This window comes from Nannospalax galili, unplaced genomic scaffold, assembly GCF_000622305.1.
Source record: "Nannospalax galili isolate Female #2095 unplaced genomic scaffold, S.galili_v1.0 scaffold104, whole genome shotgun sequence".
Lineage (NCBI taxonomy): Eukaryota > Metazoa > Chordata > Mammalia > Rodentia > Spalacidae > Nannospalax > Nannospalax galili.
Window position 1 is genome coordinate 3,109,216 of NW_008353596.1, and position 16,833 is coordinate 3,126,048.

At 39.0% G+C, this 16,833-nt stretch overlaps 1 protein-coding gene across 7 annotated transcripts in view; it reads left to right on the forward strand.

The window, feature by feature from the left end:
• Positions 1–16,833, forward strand: part of Crebrf (CREB3 regulatory factor) — a 64,561-nt gene that overhangs the window by 28,178 nt on the left and 19,550 nt on the right. For all 7 annotated transcript variants that reach the window (XM_008850773.3, XM_029554862.1, XM_029554864.1 and 4 more), the window contains one exon: positions 1,719–2,805. In XM_008850773.3, the coding sequence (XP_008848995.1) occupies positions 1,719–2,805 (1,087 nt within the window). The remainder of the gene's footprint in view (positions 1–1,718; positions 2,806–16,833) is intronic.

The following is a 16,833-nucleotide window of genomic DNA, read 5'->3' on the forward strand; positions in this document are numbered from 1 at the left end:
CCAAATTTCAAGCCAGCCTGCTTTTAAAAAGAAAGAGAAAAAAAAAAAAAGAAAGAAAGAAAAAGGTTCCATTAGGGGCCAGGTTTGATTCTTGTGATCATGTTCAGTAATTTTGGAAGGATGTATGAACTGGGTAAATGTAGTATGTGAAAAAGTTCTGTCTTCAAGTCCAGTTGTTTATGAGGAGAATTAAGAAATTGTATGTGTGTGTCTCTGTGTGTCTGTGTGTGTGTGGCTGTCTGTTTAATATGCCCAACTACTAAAGGGAATTTTAACTAAAAAATTAAGGACTGATGCATTGTGTAGGATGTCTGGCAAAGAAATGGTAAGGTATAAAGCAATCCCAAGCAATGACAGAATGTACTTACCTATTCTTAAGGTAAATAAACACAAAATTCCTAAGAAAACTTTAAAAAATATAATTTTAATTATATGCAATTAAGCAACACAGAAATACAGAGGTGTGCACAAACCTACAAATTTACTAAAACTCATTGAACTCTATAGTTAATGAAAGTGGGTCATGGTCTAAAAACTAATTCAGCAAAGCTACTCAAACAGACAAAGACATACACATAAGCCAAACAAAAAACCCTCAAACTGAAATTTTAAATGGAATAAAGCAAACTGGAAAACGGAGACACTCATTCCCTTCCTGAGCCTCTACCCTTCAGACTTACTCTCAAAAGGTAACTGCTGCTAGCAGATACAAATCTATAAACAAACCAGTATGCTTTTTAATTTACATGATATGTACTTGATCCTTCAGTTGGTCTTTTTTTTTACATTTATGTATTTATTTTCTCTTTGTGCATGCGTGCCATAGCACATGTGTGGAGGTCAGAACTCACCATGTGGGCCCTAGGGATGGAACTGAGTTTGTCAGGCTGGCAGCAGGCCTTTACTGGCAGAGCCATCTCTTCAGCCCAAGTTTGCTTTTTTCCAAAATGACAATAGGTAATGGACAGCCTCTCAGGTCAGGGCTATACTTCATTTTTCTGTGGCTGCAGAATGTTAATAATTTTAAAGTCACATCTCTGAACTTCCTGAGAAGTATTTTACTTTTTTTTTTTTTTTTTTTTTTTTTGAGACAGGGTCTCCCTGTAGCCCCAGCTGTCCTGAAACTCACTATGTAGACCAGGCTTGCCTTGAACTCACAGACATCTGCCTGCCTCTGCCCCCCGAGTGCTGGGATTAAAGGCATGTGCCACCATGCCCGGCTAGTATTTTACTTCTCATGCCCAAGAATTTGAGGGCAGCCTGGTCTATACTGCAAGGTCTTACATAAAATCTTACCATTTTGTAGGTCAGTTTCAGCCTTCTGTGGGCTCTTTGCCTCCATATTTAGTTTCCTACTGAAGACGATTCTGTAGTGTTGGTAAGGTCTTCCTTATTTGCTTCTGAATTGAATTTCTAAATAGACCCCTAAATCCTCTAAGATCAGGAAATGTAAATTCATGAAGAGTTTATGGTAAAACTTAAGAGCCTTTGATGCTTGGACCCATACTTTAGTCTCTCAAAGAACATGCTTCCCCACCTTTTCTTGCTCAGGGAAATGAAGGTAGGTAGAATAGAGAAGTTTCGTGTCCGTAGCCTTTATTGTGAGAAAGACCAGAGGCAGAATAGGCAGACTTTTGGTATATTTGCAAATGAGGAAGGAGGTGAATATTTTCTTCCTAAAGTATGGTGTGTGATTTCCTTTTTTAAACCTTTCTTAGGATAGAGAGATGAACTACCAACAGAATCCTAGAGACAACTTCCTTTCTTTGGAAGACTGCAAAGACATTGAAAATCTGGAGTCTTTCACAGATGTCCTGGATAATGAGGGTGCTTTAACCTCAAACTGGGAACAGTGGGATACATACTGTGAAGACTTAACTAAGTACACCAAATTAACCAGCTGTGACATCTGGGGAACAAAAGAAGTGGATTACTTGGGTCTTGATGACTTTTCTAGCCCTTACCAAGATGAAGAGGTCATAAGTAAAACTCCAACCCTGGCCCAGCTTAATAGTGAGGACTCTCAGTCTGTTTCTGATTCCCTTTATTATCCTGATTCACTTTTCAGTGTCAAACAAAACCCCTTGCCCTCGTCATTCCCTAGTAAAAAGATCACAAGCAGAGCAGCTGCCCCTGTGTGTTCTTCAAAGACTCTTCTGACTGAGATCCCATTGTCAGAATGTGTCCAAAAAGCAAGTAAACCCACTTCAAGCACACAGATCATGGTGAAGACCAACATGTATCTTAATGAAAAGGTGAACTTTCATGTTGAATGCAAAGACTATGTAAAAAAGGCAAAAGTCAAGATCAACCCTGTGCATCAGAGCCGGCCCTTGCTGAGCCAGGCACACCCAGATGCCGCAAAGGAAAACACCTGCTACTGCGGAGCTGTGGCAAAGCGACAGGAGAAAAGGGGGGTGGAGCCTCATCAGGGTCATGCCACTCCTGCTTTGCCTTTCAGAGAAACCCAAGAACTATTACTTAGTCCTCTGCCCCAGGATGGCCCTGTGTCAGTTGCCACAGGAGAGACTGGAGGCCTTTCTGCCAGCACTTCAGTTTCAGATTCATCCCAGAAAAAAGAAGAGCACAATTACTCTCTCTTTGTCTCTGACAATGTGGGAGAACAGCCAACCAAATGCAGTCCTGAAGAAGATGAAGATGATGAGGAAGATGTAGACGATGAGGACCATGACGAAGGGTTCGGCAGTGAGCATGAGCTTTCTGAAAATGAGGAGGAGGAAGAGGAGGAAGAGGATTATGAAGATGACAAGGATGATGATATTAGCGACACATTCTCTGAACCAGGTATAACACTTGGAGACTTACCAAACTGAACTTTCTATTTGCTGTTTTGAGATAGAAGGCTTTTGTTTGGATGGTCGGCTTTATCAATTTGGTTTGGGGAGTAAATGCCTTAATGTCTTTACTTGAATATAAAGTTCCTTTTTTCTGTTCAAATAGCACTAAGATGATACTTTGTGCTTGCCGTGGTTCATATGCTGATTCCTTTGAGGGCTGATTGATGTTAAGTGACCTAATTTGATGCTCTCTTGAGCACTTCTGCAAAGATGCCAAAACTGTTGGTTTAAAGTACATTCTTGTTTTGCATGTGTCCCTCTACTGTGGCTATGGTAGGAGTGTCTAGAATGGTGAAACAAGTGATGGCGGTTCATATTACTCAAGCTTACAACTAACAAAGCCAACTTAATGAATCATTTAAAGGCAAGCCCTTTCTTTGTGTCTGCTGCATTTTCATTAATAAAATAAATGCTATGCCAGTGTGGTGGCATATGCCTGTAATTCCAACATTTGTGAAGCAGAGGCAGAAGGATCACCACAAGTTTGAGGCTAGCCTGGTCTACATAGCTAGTTCCAGCCTTCAATAGTGAAACCATGTCTCTAAAAAACAAACAAATAAATTTTAACCAGAGAAACATCATGCTACAATTTGAAGAGCATGAAGAAGGATGCTTCATTTTCTGTGCAGTGTATATAAATAAAAGAGAAAAAAGCAAACCTGGTGGGGAAGTGGTTCACTCCAGCATTCGCATGCTTGGGCTGTTCCCACTGTTGGCTGATGTAGTTTATTTATAAAAGTGGTATTGCCAACTAGCACACAGTTAAAATTGTATAAAGAAGTGAAGACTTTCAAGTTTAAGCAAAGTTATTTGCTTCAAAATTAGTATTGATACTAATAATTCCTCACAAAACCTCAGTTGTTAAAAGTGAAACTTTGTTGTCAAAGAAAAACCCTGTTGTTAAAATGATGATTACTAGAATGTTAGGCACTCTAAATGTTGATATTTAATTTTCTGAAACTCTCAAGACATAATAACTATAGTGTAGCCAGTGAAGTACTCTGTGTGTGTGTGTGTGTATGTGTGTAGATCATGAAAGTAGAGAGGAGACCATGAGAGAAAAGAAATGCTGGGTCAAACCCTGGGCCTCACACATGCCAAGTAAGCCTTCTGACATTGAGCTGTATCTACCCAAAGCACTCTTATTTATGAAAGATTTTCTCTTTTTAGTTAAAAAAATTTTTTTACATAAGAGCTTAGATTTGTACATTTGACACACGTGAGTTACTTAATTTGGGTAGAGTTAAAAAGTTTTTTAAAATTATTTTTATTTTATGTGTTTGAGTATATTGCTTACGTATATATACATGCACCCGTGTTGTGCAATGACCTTGGAGGTCAGAATTGAAATTACAGATGGTTGTTAGCCACTGTGTGGGTGCTGGGATTCGAACCCAGGTCCTCTGCAAGAGCAGTCAATATTCTTAACCACTGAGCCATCTCTCCAGCTCCAATTTGGGTAGAGTTTTAAGTTAGTAAAATGTACTTTTAAGTTTAATGTGGAGGAAAAGGGTTTATGTCTTTTTTCCTTTGGTTTATTTAGAAACATGGGTAATCTAGATAGAACTCTCGTTTCTCCTTGCCACCACAAATTTTTTCTTGGCACATTAGTAAAATCTTCATTGGAATGTTGAAGGGAAATTTGTCTTGGTATAGCAAGGATTAGTTTGGATAGGTCCCTCCCTGTTGAGATATGATCCTTAAAGTCTGACAAATTAGACTATTGTGTGAGACTCCTTAAAATTAGGGTAGAATGCTAGGGGAAGAGTAAACCCAGAGAGGATAGGCATTAACTAAAGGAAGTGGAAAGGGTGGAGAAGGAAGTACCTCCTCCAGCAATGCTTAAAGGTAGTAGATCCCAGGGAATCAGCACATCTCTAGATCACCAAGGCAAGCAAAGCCTGTGCAGCTCTTGCCCGACTGACTGAGGTTTGGCTTTTCCTTCACTTTTGCTCCTACTACATTCAGATAAATTTGACAAATGTATTTAAAATACTTAGTGTGATATTTTGATACATTATTGTGATTATTACATGGCTAATTAACATTCATCACTTCACATAATCACTTGGTTTTTTTTATTTTGGTGGTAAGATCATTTTAAGGCCTATTCTGTTAGAAGAGCAGTATTATTAACTACAGTCACTATGCTATACATTAGAGCTCAAGAATGTGTTTACTCTGCAACACAGAAACCTGCTTTTTTTTTTTTTGCCTACTGTCTCCATGTTTCTTCCAGTACTCAGCAACAATTATTTTTCCCTCTGTTTCTATGGGGAGTTTAGATTCCACATGTGGAGAACTTTGCAGGATATGTATTTCTGTGCCTCTGTTTTACTTGTCTTAACATCCATCATCATCTTGTCACAGATAGCCTTAAAGGATAAGTAATAATGTGTGTATTTGTATTTTCTTTATTTTTACATCGGATGGTGAACATTTCTGTATCTTGGATATTAGGAAGTATGGTAACAACAGGTATCTTTCAAAAGAATGATATATTTTTTCTCTTATTTCCTTTTCTTTTCAGCTATATTCTCAGAAGTAGACTTGCTGGATCCCATGTCATCTCTCTCTCTCTCTCTCTCTCTCTCTCTCTCTCTCTCTCTCTCTCCATATATATGTTTATTTTAGATGCTGGGAATTAAACTCATGGCCTGGGGCATGCTGGGCAACTACTCTACCACTGACAGACATCTCTAGCTCTTGGTTTTTTGGTTTTCTTTTTTGGTGCTGAGAATCAGACCTTGGACATTAGGTTCACATGCTAGACAAGTGCTGTATCACTCAGCCCATCCTCAGCCTGGCTCTTTGTTTTTTGAGATAGGATCTCACTATATACTTTATGCTGGCCCTTGAACTATGCAACCCAGGATGGCCTCTAATTTGGAATCCTCTTGCCTCAGCCTCTGAGTACTGGGATAACAGATGTATACTGCCATGCCAATTTATTTGTAATTTTTTTTTTTGGTCTCTTTGAGACAGGGTCTCCCTGTAGCCCCAGCTGTCCTGGAACTCACTATGTAGACCAGGCTGGCCTTGAACTCACGGAGATCCGCCTGCCTCTGCCTCCTGAGTGCTGGGATTAAAGGTGTGCGCCACCACGCCCGGCTTATTTGTAATTTTTTGAGGAATTCCCATACTGCTTTCTGAAATGTCCATACCAGTTTACATTTCTGCCAACAAGAAAACACAGGTTCCCTTTTCCCTGCCTCCTTGACAACAGTTGCTGTCTTTCCTCTTTTGATGACAATCATTCTGACAGGTGTGGTGTGGTATCTCTGGTTTTTATTTTCATTTTCTTGATGATTAGTAGTGTTGAGAATGTTTTCACATTCTTGCTGGACATTTGGCTATCTTTTGAGAAATGTCTATACAGCTCCTAAACTATTTGTGAGTTATGTTTTGGGTATTAACTGTCTTGTTATTTGAGGTCTCGGTGCATTTTGAGTGGATCTTTGTCTCCTCTCTTTCCCCCTCTTTCTTCTGCCTCTTCCCCATTTTTCCTTTTTTATCTCACCTCCTCTTCTTTCCCCTCCCTCCTCTTTTCTCCTCCACATTAAACTTAAAGTACCTTGTATTTACTTAAAACTCTACCCAAGGTACTGGATGTGGTGTGGCATACCTTTAATCCCAGCACTCAGGAGGCAGAGGCAGATGGATCTCTGTGAGTTCAAGATCAGCCTGGTCTACATAGTGACTTCTAGGCCAGCTGGCTTCAGGGAGACCCTGTCTCAAAAAGACCAAAACAACAACAACAACAACAAAAATCCCAACCCTCTACTACCCAAACCAGCGTCTGTGCATGTTAAATGCATGTCAAAACTTCTTTTCACATTACGCATTACTTAGTTTAAATCTTTACTATTTGGAGTTGTATGCTTCTGCAGTGAATTTTGGACTGAATGTAGATGACTGGTAGACCACTTGACTATTATTCTTAAATTCCATCCCCAGCATCTTAAATAAAAATTCAGAGTAAGTCCAGGATGTGGTGGCACATTCCTTTAATCCCAGCACTCAGGAGGCAGAGACAGGAGGCTCTCACTGAGTTCCAGGCCAGCCAAGGCTATATAGTGAAACCCTGTCTTTAAAAAAAGGGGGAGGGCCTCAGTGGGTAATGGTGCTTACTACCAAGCCTGATGACCTGAGTTTGATCCTCAGAATCTACATGGTGGAAGGAAAAGAACTGACTTTCTCAAGTTGTCTTGATCCACATGCATACTGTGACATGTATGCACATACTTAACACAAAATAAATAAATGTAAAAAATTCTTTTAATAAAAGTAAAACTTCTTGTCTGACACATGGCTGGTACTTTATATTTTTTATGTGTAGTTTTTAATACCTTTGCCTTTTGGCATTCATGCTAGAGTTAAAAATGTGATTTTTATACTTCAGTATAGGATCATTCTGAATTTGGCTGTATTCTTTTACACTGTGTTTTATGCTTTGATATGTTGGCTTATTTTCAGTCAACGTCCTTTCATTTCAATGTAAACAACTGTGGGGCAGGGATATAGCTCAGTGTTAGGGCACTAGCATAGGATCCTGAAGTTCAACCCTGTGTGAACTCTAGAAGTTTTTATTTGTCTGTGAAATTCTACCTTTCATTTCTTTTTTCAAAAATATTTTGTTATTTTTATTTTATGTGTATGTATGTATTGCCTTTGTGTAGAGAAGTGCACCCGTGTTGTGCAATGCCCACGGAAGACAGAAGAGTCTATCGGATCCCCTGGAACTGGAGTTACAGACAGTTGTTAGCTGCCATGTGGGTGCTGGGATTTGAACCCTGGTCTTCTGCAAGAACAGTTAGTGTTCTTAACCGCTGAGCCATCTCTCCAGACCTCTACCCTTCATTTCTGAAATACAGCTTTATTAAGTATAGTATTCTTGACAGTTTTATTCTTTCATAACTTTGTGTGTGCGGGATTGTTAGGTGTGTACGTGTGTGTAGAAGTCAAAGGTCAGTTTTGGGTGTCGTCTTTTATCACTCTACACTTTATTTTTTGAGATAGGGTCTCTCACTGAATTTAGAGCGTGTTGTTTTGGCTAGATTGGCAGGATTGTATGCTTGTGTTCCAGGCCTGGCTTTTACCATAGTACTGAAGATTCATAAAGAGCCTCCCACTTCAAAGTAAGCACTTTACCAATTGAGCCATCTCCTCTCTTTCAGCGCTTTGAATGTATCATCATTCTTTTGTTGTTACTTTAAAAATATTTTACTTATTTAATGTGTATGAGTGTATTATAAATACAGCAGTGTTGTGCATTGCCTGAGGAGGTCAGAAGAGGGCATTGTATATTGTGGAACTGGAGTTATGGTTGTTAGTTGCCATGTGGGTGCTGGGAATGAAACCTGGGTCCTCTGCAAGAGGAGCCAGTGCTCTTAACTGCTGAGCCATCTCTCCAGCCCTGTCGTTAATTTTTAAGTTAGCACAGAGTAATGGTGTTTTCACAGAAATGCCATTATACTTGGTTCTTAACTCGTCTCCCACCCCTACTGATTTCTCTAATCACCCTTCACTGTCTTGCTGGTCCTCCTCCCCTTTTCTAATTTCATGTCACATGTGTTCCATTACCTCTCTTCCTCCATTCTCATAGTCACTCTTCTGCTTTGGTGTATCACTCACACACATTTTAAACCTAGGTCTCACATAACAATAGAAAACACGAAGTTTATCTTTTGGATCTGCCTTATTTCTTTTAATGTAACAGTCTCCAGTTCCATTCATTTCCCTGCAGATGTTATGATTTCATTCTCCTTTATATCTGAATAAGATTCTGTTGTATATGTGTACCACATTTTCTTTATTCATCTGCTGATGGACACGTAGAATGGTTCCATTTCTTAGCTACTGTGGATAGTGCAGTGATAAACATGAATATGCAAGTATCTCTGTGAATAGATGTGGAGGCCTGTGTGTGTGTGTGTATTAGGTTTGTCTTAATTTTCATTATGCATGGTGCTGTGTTAAGGACTCTTTCACACAAGTATACATCATACATTGAGCATATTCCTCTCATACCCTAATACCCTTCCTTTCCTCCCCTCTTCCCTTTCCTTTTTAGTCCCCCTTGTTCCCCTAGTTAGTAAAACTAACTTCTACTTTCATGTCATAAATACATACATGATTTTATTATGTATCTATATAAAATCTAGGACCCAAAATTAGAGAAAACTGATATTTGTCTAAGACTGGGATTAATTTACTTAATAGATTATCTTTTGTATCTATTTTCCTACAAATAAAACAACTTCTTTCTGACTAAAAAGAAATTTCTTGTGTATAGATACCGTATTTTCTTTTTGCATTTCTCTTGTTGGATGGCTAGGCTGATTCCATAACTTAAGCTGTTGTGAGTAGTGCTGCAATAAACATGGATGTGCAAGTTTCTGGGTATGTTGATTTAGAGTCCTTTTGATAAATACCCAGGGGTGGTATGGTTGTGTTATATTAAAAGTCTGTTTTTAGGTTTGGAGGAGCTACCATACTGGTTTCTATAGTAGGTAGGCTAATTTACATTTCTACTAGCGATGTGTAAGGGTTAGTTCTCCTACTTAAACATCCTTGCAGCATTTATTACTTTTTTTTAATGACTCTTCAATCTGAATGGGGTGAGACGAAATCTCAGCATAGTTTAATTTGCATTTCTCTCATGGCTAGTGAGGTTGAACATTTTTCATATGTTTATTGGCCATTTGTATTTCATCTATTGATTAGGTTGTTTGATTTCTTTGGGTTCTTTGTGTATTCCAGTTATTAATCCTCTGTTGAATGTATAGCTAGCAAAGATTTTTCTCCCATTTTGTAGACTGACTCTTCACTCCATTAACTTATTTCCTAGTGCAGGAGGCTTTTAATTTTATGAAGCCTTATTTGCAAGTTGCCGGTATTTCTTGAGTGACTGATTCTATTCAGAAAGTCCTTTCCTTTATGTATATCTTCATGTGTTTCCCTACTTTTTCCTCTAATAGTCTTACATAAGGTCTTTGATCTACTTGGAGTTGATTTTTGTACAGGGTGATAGGGCCTAGTTCAGCATCATTTGTTTAAGAGGCTCCTTTTTCCAGTGTATACTTTTAGCATCTGTGGTGATTAATGTTAATTGTCAACCTGACAGACTCTAGAATCACCTGGGAATCAGGCCTCTAATCGTGCCTCATTTTAATGGGTGGCACCATTCCCTGGGCAGAGGGTCCTGTACTGTAGAGTGGAGAAAGAATCAAGCAGCCCCCTGCACTCATCCCTCTCTACTTCCTGATTGTGGGTGTGATGTGACCAGCTGTTTCCAGCTCGTGCTGCTTTGACTTCCCTATCATGATAGACTGTACTTTGAACAGTTGTGGGGGGGAGCGGGGACCAAGGGGCGGGGACTGTTCCTTCCTTAGGTGCTTTTCTTTCCCTGTCTTAGTTTTCACAGCAGCGTGAAAAAACTAAGTCAGCATCTGTGTCCAAAATCACTTGGTTGTAGCTATGTGGGTTTATATCTGGGTCTTCTGTTGTATTTTGTGCCAGTACCATGCTGTATTCATTACTGTGGCTCTGTAAAATAGCTTGATGTCACATATGGTGAAACTTCTAGCAGTATTCTTTTTCCTTAGGATTGCTTTGGCTATCGTGGATCTTTGTGCTTTTGTATGAATTTTGAGATTTTTTTTTCTGTTTCTATGAAGAATGGCTCTGGGATTTTGGAGGTGGGTGCATTGACTCTGGTTTATTTGGATAGTATAGCCCCTTTCACAGCATCATCCTCCATCCATGAGCCAGGAGTGCTCTTTCCATTTTTTAAAGTGTGGTTCAATTTCTTCAGTGTTTAAAATTTTCATTATAGAGGTCTTTCACTTCCTTGGTTAGGTTTATTTTAAGGTGTTTTATTTATATTTGGGGGGTGGTAATTGTGAATGGGGTTATTTCCCTAATTTTTTTCTTCAGTACATTTTATTTATTTATTTATGAGTGGCCTTGAACCCACAGAGATCAGCCTGCCTCTGCCTCCAGAGTGCTGGGATTAAAGGCGTGTGCCACCATGCCTGGTGGTTTCAGCATATTTATTATTGGTGTATGGGAAGCTACTGATTCTTGTAAGCTAATTTTATGTCCTGCCACTTTGCTGAAAGTGTTTACAGATTTAAGAGTTTTCGGGTGTAGTCTCAATGTCTTTGATGTATAGAATCCTATCAGCTGCAAGTAAGGATGCCTTCACTTCTTCCTTTCCTATTTGGATCCATTTTATTTCCTCTCACTCCTTTAGCTAAGATGTCAGGGACTATGTTGGATAAGCATAGAGAAAGTGTTGCTGATTTTACTGGAACTGCTTTGAGTTTTCTCCATTTAGTGTCGTGGTGGTTCATGTTCACTGCACACAGCTTTTACTGTGTTGAGATGTGTTCATTCTATTCCTCATCTCCCCGGGACTTTTGTCATGAACAGATACTAGATTTTTTCAAAAGCCTTTAATGCATTTATTGATAAGATCAAGTGATTTCTTCCTGTAAGTCCATTTATGTGATTTTCATACTGATTTCCATATGTTGAACCATCCCCACATTTCTAGAATGAAGCCAAACTTGATAATGTGAATGATCTTTTAGATGCAAGATTGTGTTTTGTTTGCAAGTTTTTTTTTGTCTTTTTGAGACAGGTTTCCCTGTAGCCCCAGCTGACCTAGAAGTCACTATGTAGACCAGGCTGGCCTTGAACTCACAGAGATCCACCTGCCTGTGCCTCCCAAGTGCTGGGATTAAAGGTGCACGCCACCATGTCCGACTTCTAATTTTCTTTTATGTCTGAATTTCTATCTGGTTTCAGTATCAGGGTAATAACTGTTTTTGTAAAAGGAGTTGTGTGGTGTTCCTTCTTTTTATACTTTATTGAAAAACATTGATGTTAGTTCTTTAATGGTCTGGTAGAATTCAGCAATTAATCCATTTGGGCCTGAACTTTTTTTGGTTTGGGAGGGTTTGTTTCCCCACTTTAATTTTGTCTTGTTAAAGACCTGTTTAGGTTGTTTTTCTCATCTTGACTTAACTTTTGTAGGTCATTTGTATGTAGAAATTCATGCATTTCTTTTAGATTTTTCAATTTAGTAGAATATATCTTTAAGGTGTGTCCTAATGATTTTCTAATTCCACTGGTTATCTGTTGTAATGTCTCTCTTTTTATCACTAAGTTTTCCTATTTGGTTCTTTTCTCTCTTTCAGTTAGTTTCTAAGGATTTGCCAATCTTGACTTTTCAAAGAACCAACTCTATTTCCTTGATGGCATTTTTTTTTCATTTCCGTTTCACTAATTTCTACCTGATCTTAATTATTTCTGTCTACTGATTTGGACTTTAGTTTGTTCTTGTTTTTATCTTGACAGCAGTCCTATAGCAGGTAGTAGGGCAGAAAATACCTTTTCTGCTTCTTAAAGTTTGCTGTTGTCTTTCACTGTTAGACAAGAAATTTTCAGCCAGTATCTACCTCTTCTGATAACTCTTTTCCAGCTTTCTACAGTTTATTCCCTGGAGATTCTAGCAGAGCGCGCCTGTGTGTGTATCATATTGGATCTCCATTTTTTGTTCTTTGAGGTCACATGGGTAAACTCACCACTCTTCACCCCACACCCCCATTTCTGTTTTCTCAGAATTTTGATTCTTGTAGAGAATGCAAAGCAGTTTTGTAGTTTGTCTTCTCTTCCCTTCTCCCTCATGGCATAACCCTTGGTTGTGACATTGTTCTGAAGCAACTAGGCAGTAGCTTTATGCATTGGCTGGCCCTTAGCAGAATCCGGTTCTCTTCTTGGGCCTATTTCATAATGCTGCTAAATGTTTGGATGGCATTTAAATTCATTCACTTCCATTTGACTTGAAGTAACCCTTTTGGCTGGTCTTACTTGGGCAGTGCTCCAGATGTTAATGAGAACATGCTTTAACCATAAAATTCACACATTTTTTTAGTAATTATTTGGGCTTTTAAGAAATATTAATGTAAATTACTTCTTTTCTTGAAAAAAATTTAGAACAGCAACTTCAGACATGTAAAAGTTGAGTTATGGGTGAAAATAGAAATTTTTGAATCAAGAAAGTAAGGCTAGTTATAGTCCCTTCAGAGCACTAGTTTCGGGGTTGGGTTGATTGGTTTACAAAGACCCTTTTGTAATGACCAGCTCCCTCGATGCTGTTTCTTGGCAAACGGCTACAGCAGTTGATGAGCCTACAAAGTTCCAAGAAAGGTGCAAAATGGAGTTTCAGTCTCTTATTCTGGACTGACTGCCAAGTTTTAATTGCACCTATTCTGTGGACAGGCTACAACTGTTTGGGGTTGTAAAATTACATGGTTCAAGAACAAGAATAGGACTCTTAAGACTGAGAGCTTATTTTGTAGTTCTCACTAAACATTTTTCACAGTTGACTCTAGCAGTTTAATGCTTGTAGTCTGCATAAACCAGATATGTATGATTGGAATTTTGCCCAGGGAATATGGCATTTTGGTTTCCCTATTTTTGTTGATGTTTTGTATTTGAGACACGGTCCACTGTAGCCCAGGTTGGCCTATGGTTTTATATATTAACAGTAGGTGACCTTGAATTCGTGATCCTCTTGCCTCCACCTCCCAAGTGCTCGGATAAGAATGTGTGCCATCACTCCTGACTTGATGTCCTTTTCATAATCATAACATCAAGGTGTGAGTTAGATCATTATGGTGATATATCAAGCAAAAAGAGGAGCTTTTGTGCTGAGATTGCATATATTATAGATTTATTTGCTGTTAGGATTTCTCAGTCATCTCTCTCCTCCTGCAGTGCTGGGAATGGACCTACTGGGGATGGACCTAGGGCCTTATGGTAGGCAGTTGTCAGCTTTGCTACTGAGCAGCCTCCCCTTCTCTCAGTCTTTTTGTTTATATTTTATTTACTTTTATTTTATGTGTATGAGTGTATTAACTGCATATATGTAAGTGTGTCTATGCAGTGCAATACCTGCGGAGGTTAGAAGAAGGTGTCAAATCTCCTGGAACTGGAGTTACAGATGGTTGTTAGCCATGGTAGGCAGTTGTCAGCTTTGCTACTGAGCAGCCTCCCCTTCTTTCAGTCTTTTTGTTTATATTTTATTTACTTTTATTTTATGTGTATGAGTGTATTAACTGCATATATGTAAGTGTGTCTATGCAGTGCAATACCTGCGGAGGTTAGAAGAAGGTGTCAAATCTCCTGGAACTGGAGTTACAGATGGTTGTTAGCTGCTGTGTGGATGCTGGGATTCAAGTTTGGGTTCTCTGTAAGAACAGCTAGTACTCTTAATGGTTGAGGCATTTCTCCAGCCCCCTCTCAGAGTCTCTATATGCTATTGTACTCTGTGACTTGGCCAGGGAGTGATACAGACACAAGATTTTATAAAACTTTTTTGGCCACAGAATTCACTTGGGGGTGAAGCCTTCTGTTATGGTAGTGTGTTCCTTAGGATTTATTTTGTAAGAATTTCTAATATCCCTAAATGTTAGACCAGTGATCTGAGCATGTAGTTTTTCTATATTCCACTTGCTTACTATGGTCTCTTCTCTTGCTATGTGGATGGTTTGAAGCAGCAAATCCTGTGTGTTGGGGGGATAAAGTTGATGAATATATGGCATGTGATACTAGAAGATGTGTATCTATTGGGTCAGAAAACAGTACTAAGTAAATAAAACAATAAGTGATTTGGGTGGGATGAAGAAATAAAAATTTTCATGACTCTTAACATACATACAAGCAAAACTCATTTAGACCATTCAGCCAGTTAGGTGGCCACATAGTAGGAAGTGTACTTGGAGCTAGGCCCTTTGAGTTGTGAGTCGGACTCAGTCTCAGCTCTGCTGATCATGTCAGCCCACCATGATCATGTTAGTGAATGCAAATGAAGTTAATAATCTCTTCCTCACCGGGTTCTTAGAAACCTGATGATTGATGTATACAGTTAGTGAGAGGACAGGTTTTCCCTTCTGATGACTGGTAAAAATGGATGCTGGCTTAGAAAACATATCAAAGAATGGAGGGGAGAGGGTTGCATGAGGGAGCTGAGTAATTTCCCTATGCTTTGGTCTGGGTTAGAATTAAATGTAAAACATTGGTTATGGATGGTGGTAGGAAGATGGGATTGTTTGGATTATACATCTGCCTGTGTTCTGGTATTTCTGGTCAAACTAGATGTAATCTCTATGAGCCAGTAATTTTTGGCTTAGCTTACTGTGGAGCAAGGGTTTTCTAAAAGTGCCTCTTCTGGTGGTACACTGTGACCCTTGTACCTTTTCCAAAGCTGGGTTGATAACTAGAACAAGATGAAATCCTTTAACTTAAAGCACAACCACAGGTAAAAAGTCAAAACTAACACTTTATAGATCTAACACTTTATAACACATTTGGCTTGTACATTTTTTTTTTGAGACAGGGTCTCCCTGTAGCCATAGCTGGATTGGAACTTGCTATATAGACCAGGCTGACCTCAATCTCACAGGCATGCACCAGTTTTTTAAAAAAGAACCTAAAGTTTGCTGCTTTCCATATTACTTTTATTTTTAATTATTTTATGTATCTTTATCTTATGTGTATGAGTGTTTTCCTGCTTGTATGTCGGTGCATCGTGGTATCATGTCATGCCAGTGAAGGCCAGAAAAAGGTCTCAGATCCCTCAGAACTGGAGCTGCCATATGGGTACTGGGAACTGATCCTGGGCCTCTGCAAGGGCAGCCAGTGCTCTTAACCGCTGAGTCTCTCCAGCCCTCATACTACTTTTAACGAAACACAGGTATACTGATAATGGTTGTGCACTGTCATGCACTGCCTGGTGACATTTAGGCCACATAACGGCATATACAGCAGCATGTACCCCATTGCCTAGGACTGGGTACACTCGATGAGGGCCAGACAGGAAAATCACTTAATGACATACTTCTCTCCATTGTCCCCATTGTTAAACCAAACAGAACTGTGCTGTAAATATCAGAAATGTCTATTGCTCAGACATCATTCTGTTTTTTGATTTAACTTTTTTTTTGACCCTTTTTTACAGTGCAAACCCTCAGCCACATGCAAGAAACTGCTCTGCTTACTACATCACAAACCCAGTCCTTTTCTTTTAGTCATGCTTATTGAGATACAACTTTCACACAGTAAAACTCCTTATGTGAGTTCTTTTGTTTGGAGTATGAGTTTTGCCAAACGTACGTAATCATTTAGGTAATTACCTCTACAATCAAGATTCAGAAAATAGTTTGATTACCTCCTTATTTCCTTCACGTTCCTTTATTATCAACCCCCGACAGCTGCTGTGTCTCTTTACTTTTGCTTTTCCCAGAATTTTACATAAATAGAACCATAGTCCTGACTGATTCTTACTACTCTGAAGAAAAATTGATAAAATTATGAAAGTCAAAGCTTTTCCCAAATGAATAGATGTCATCACTTCCTTAGTGGCAAGTCTAGAGTCATGCTCTAGAAGGAGATCCATGGTCATTTTACTTGGCATGAACGCCCCTCCCCACCTCCAGGTCCCAGTTTTCCTGGCTGTCTTGTGGAATACATCTATGATGATCATTCCTGAAGCCATTTCAGCATAGGAGTCATCCTGTATTGATTCTCATAAGTTCCGACAACTCAGAATTAAGTTTTTTCTGTAACTTCTAATTAATAAACAGTGAAGTAAATGCTAATTACTTCTGCTATAGTGTGACCTAGGGTGGGCATGCAAGTTTTATTTGCTAGCCTGGTTGAGAACTGTCTTTTCGTACTTTTTCAAAAGGGGTAGAATGGGAGGTAAGCAGAAAATCATATACTAGGATACCACTATAGAGGTGCACACAGCTTTTTGTCAGAAATGTTTCAGATACATTCATATTAAAAGGAAGACATTTAAAGATCACAGTACAGTATCTAAGTACCATTCTAGAATGCCTCTTTTTCTGTTGCTTTCTGTAATCTGTCAGTAAGACCACACATATCTAATACAGTGTATTAC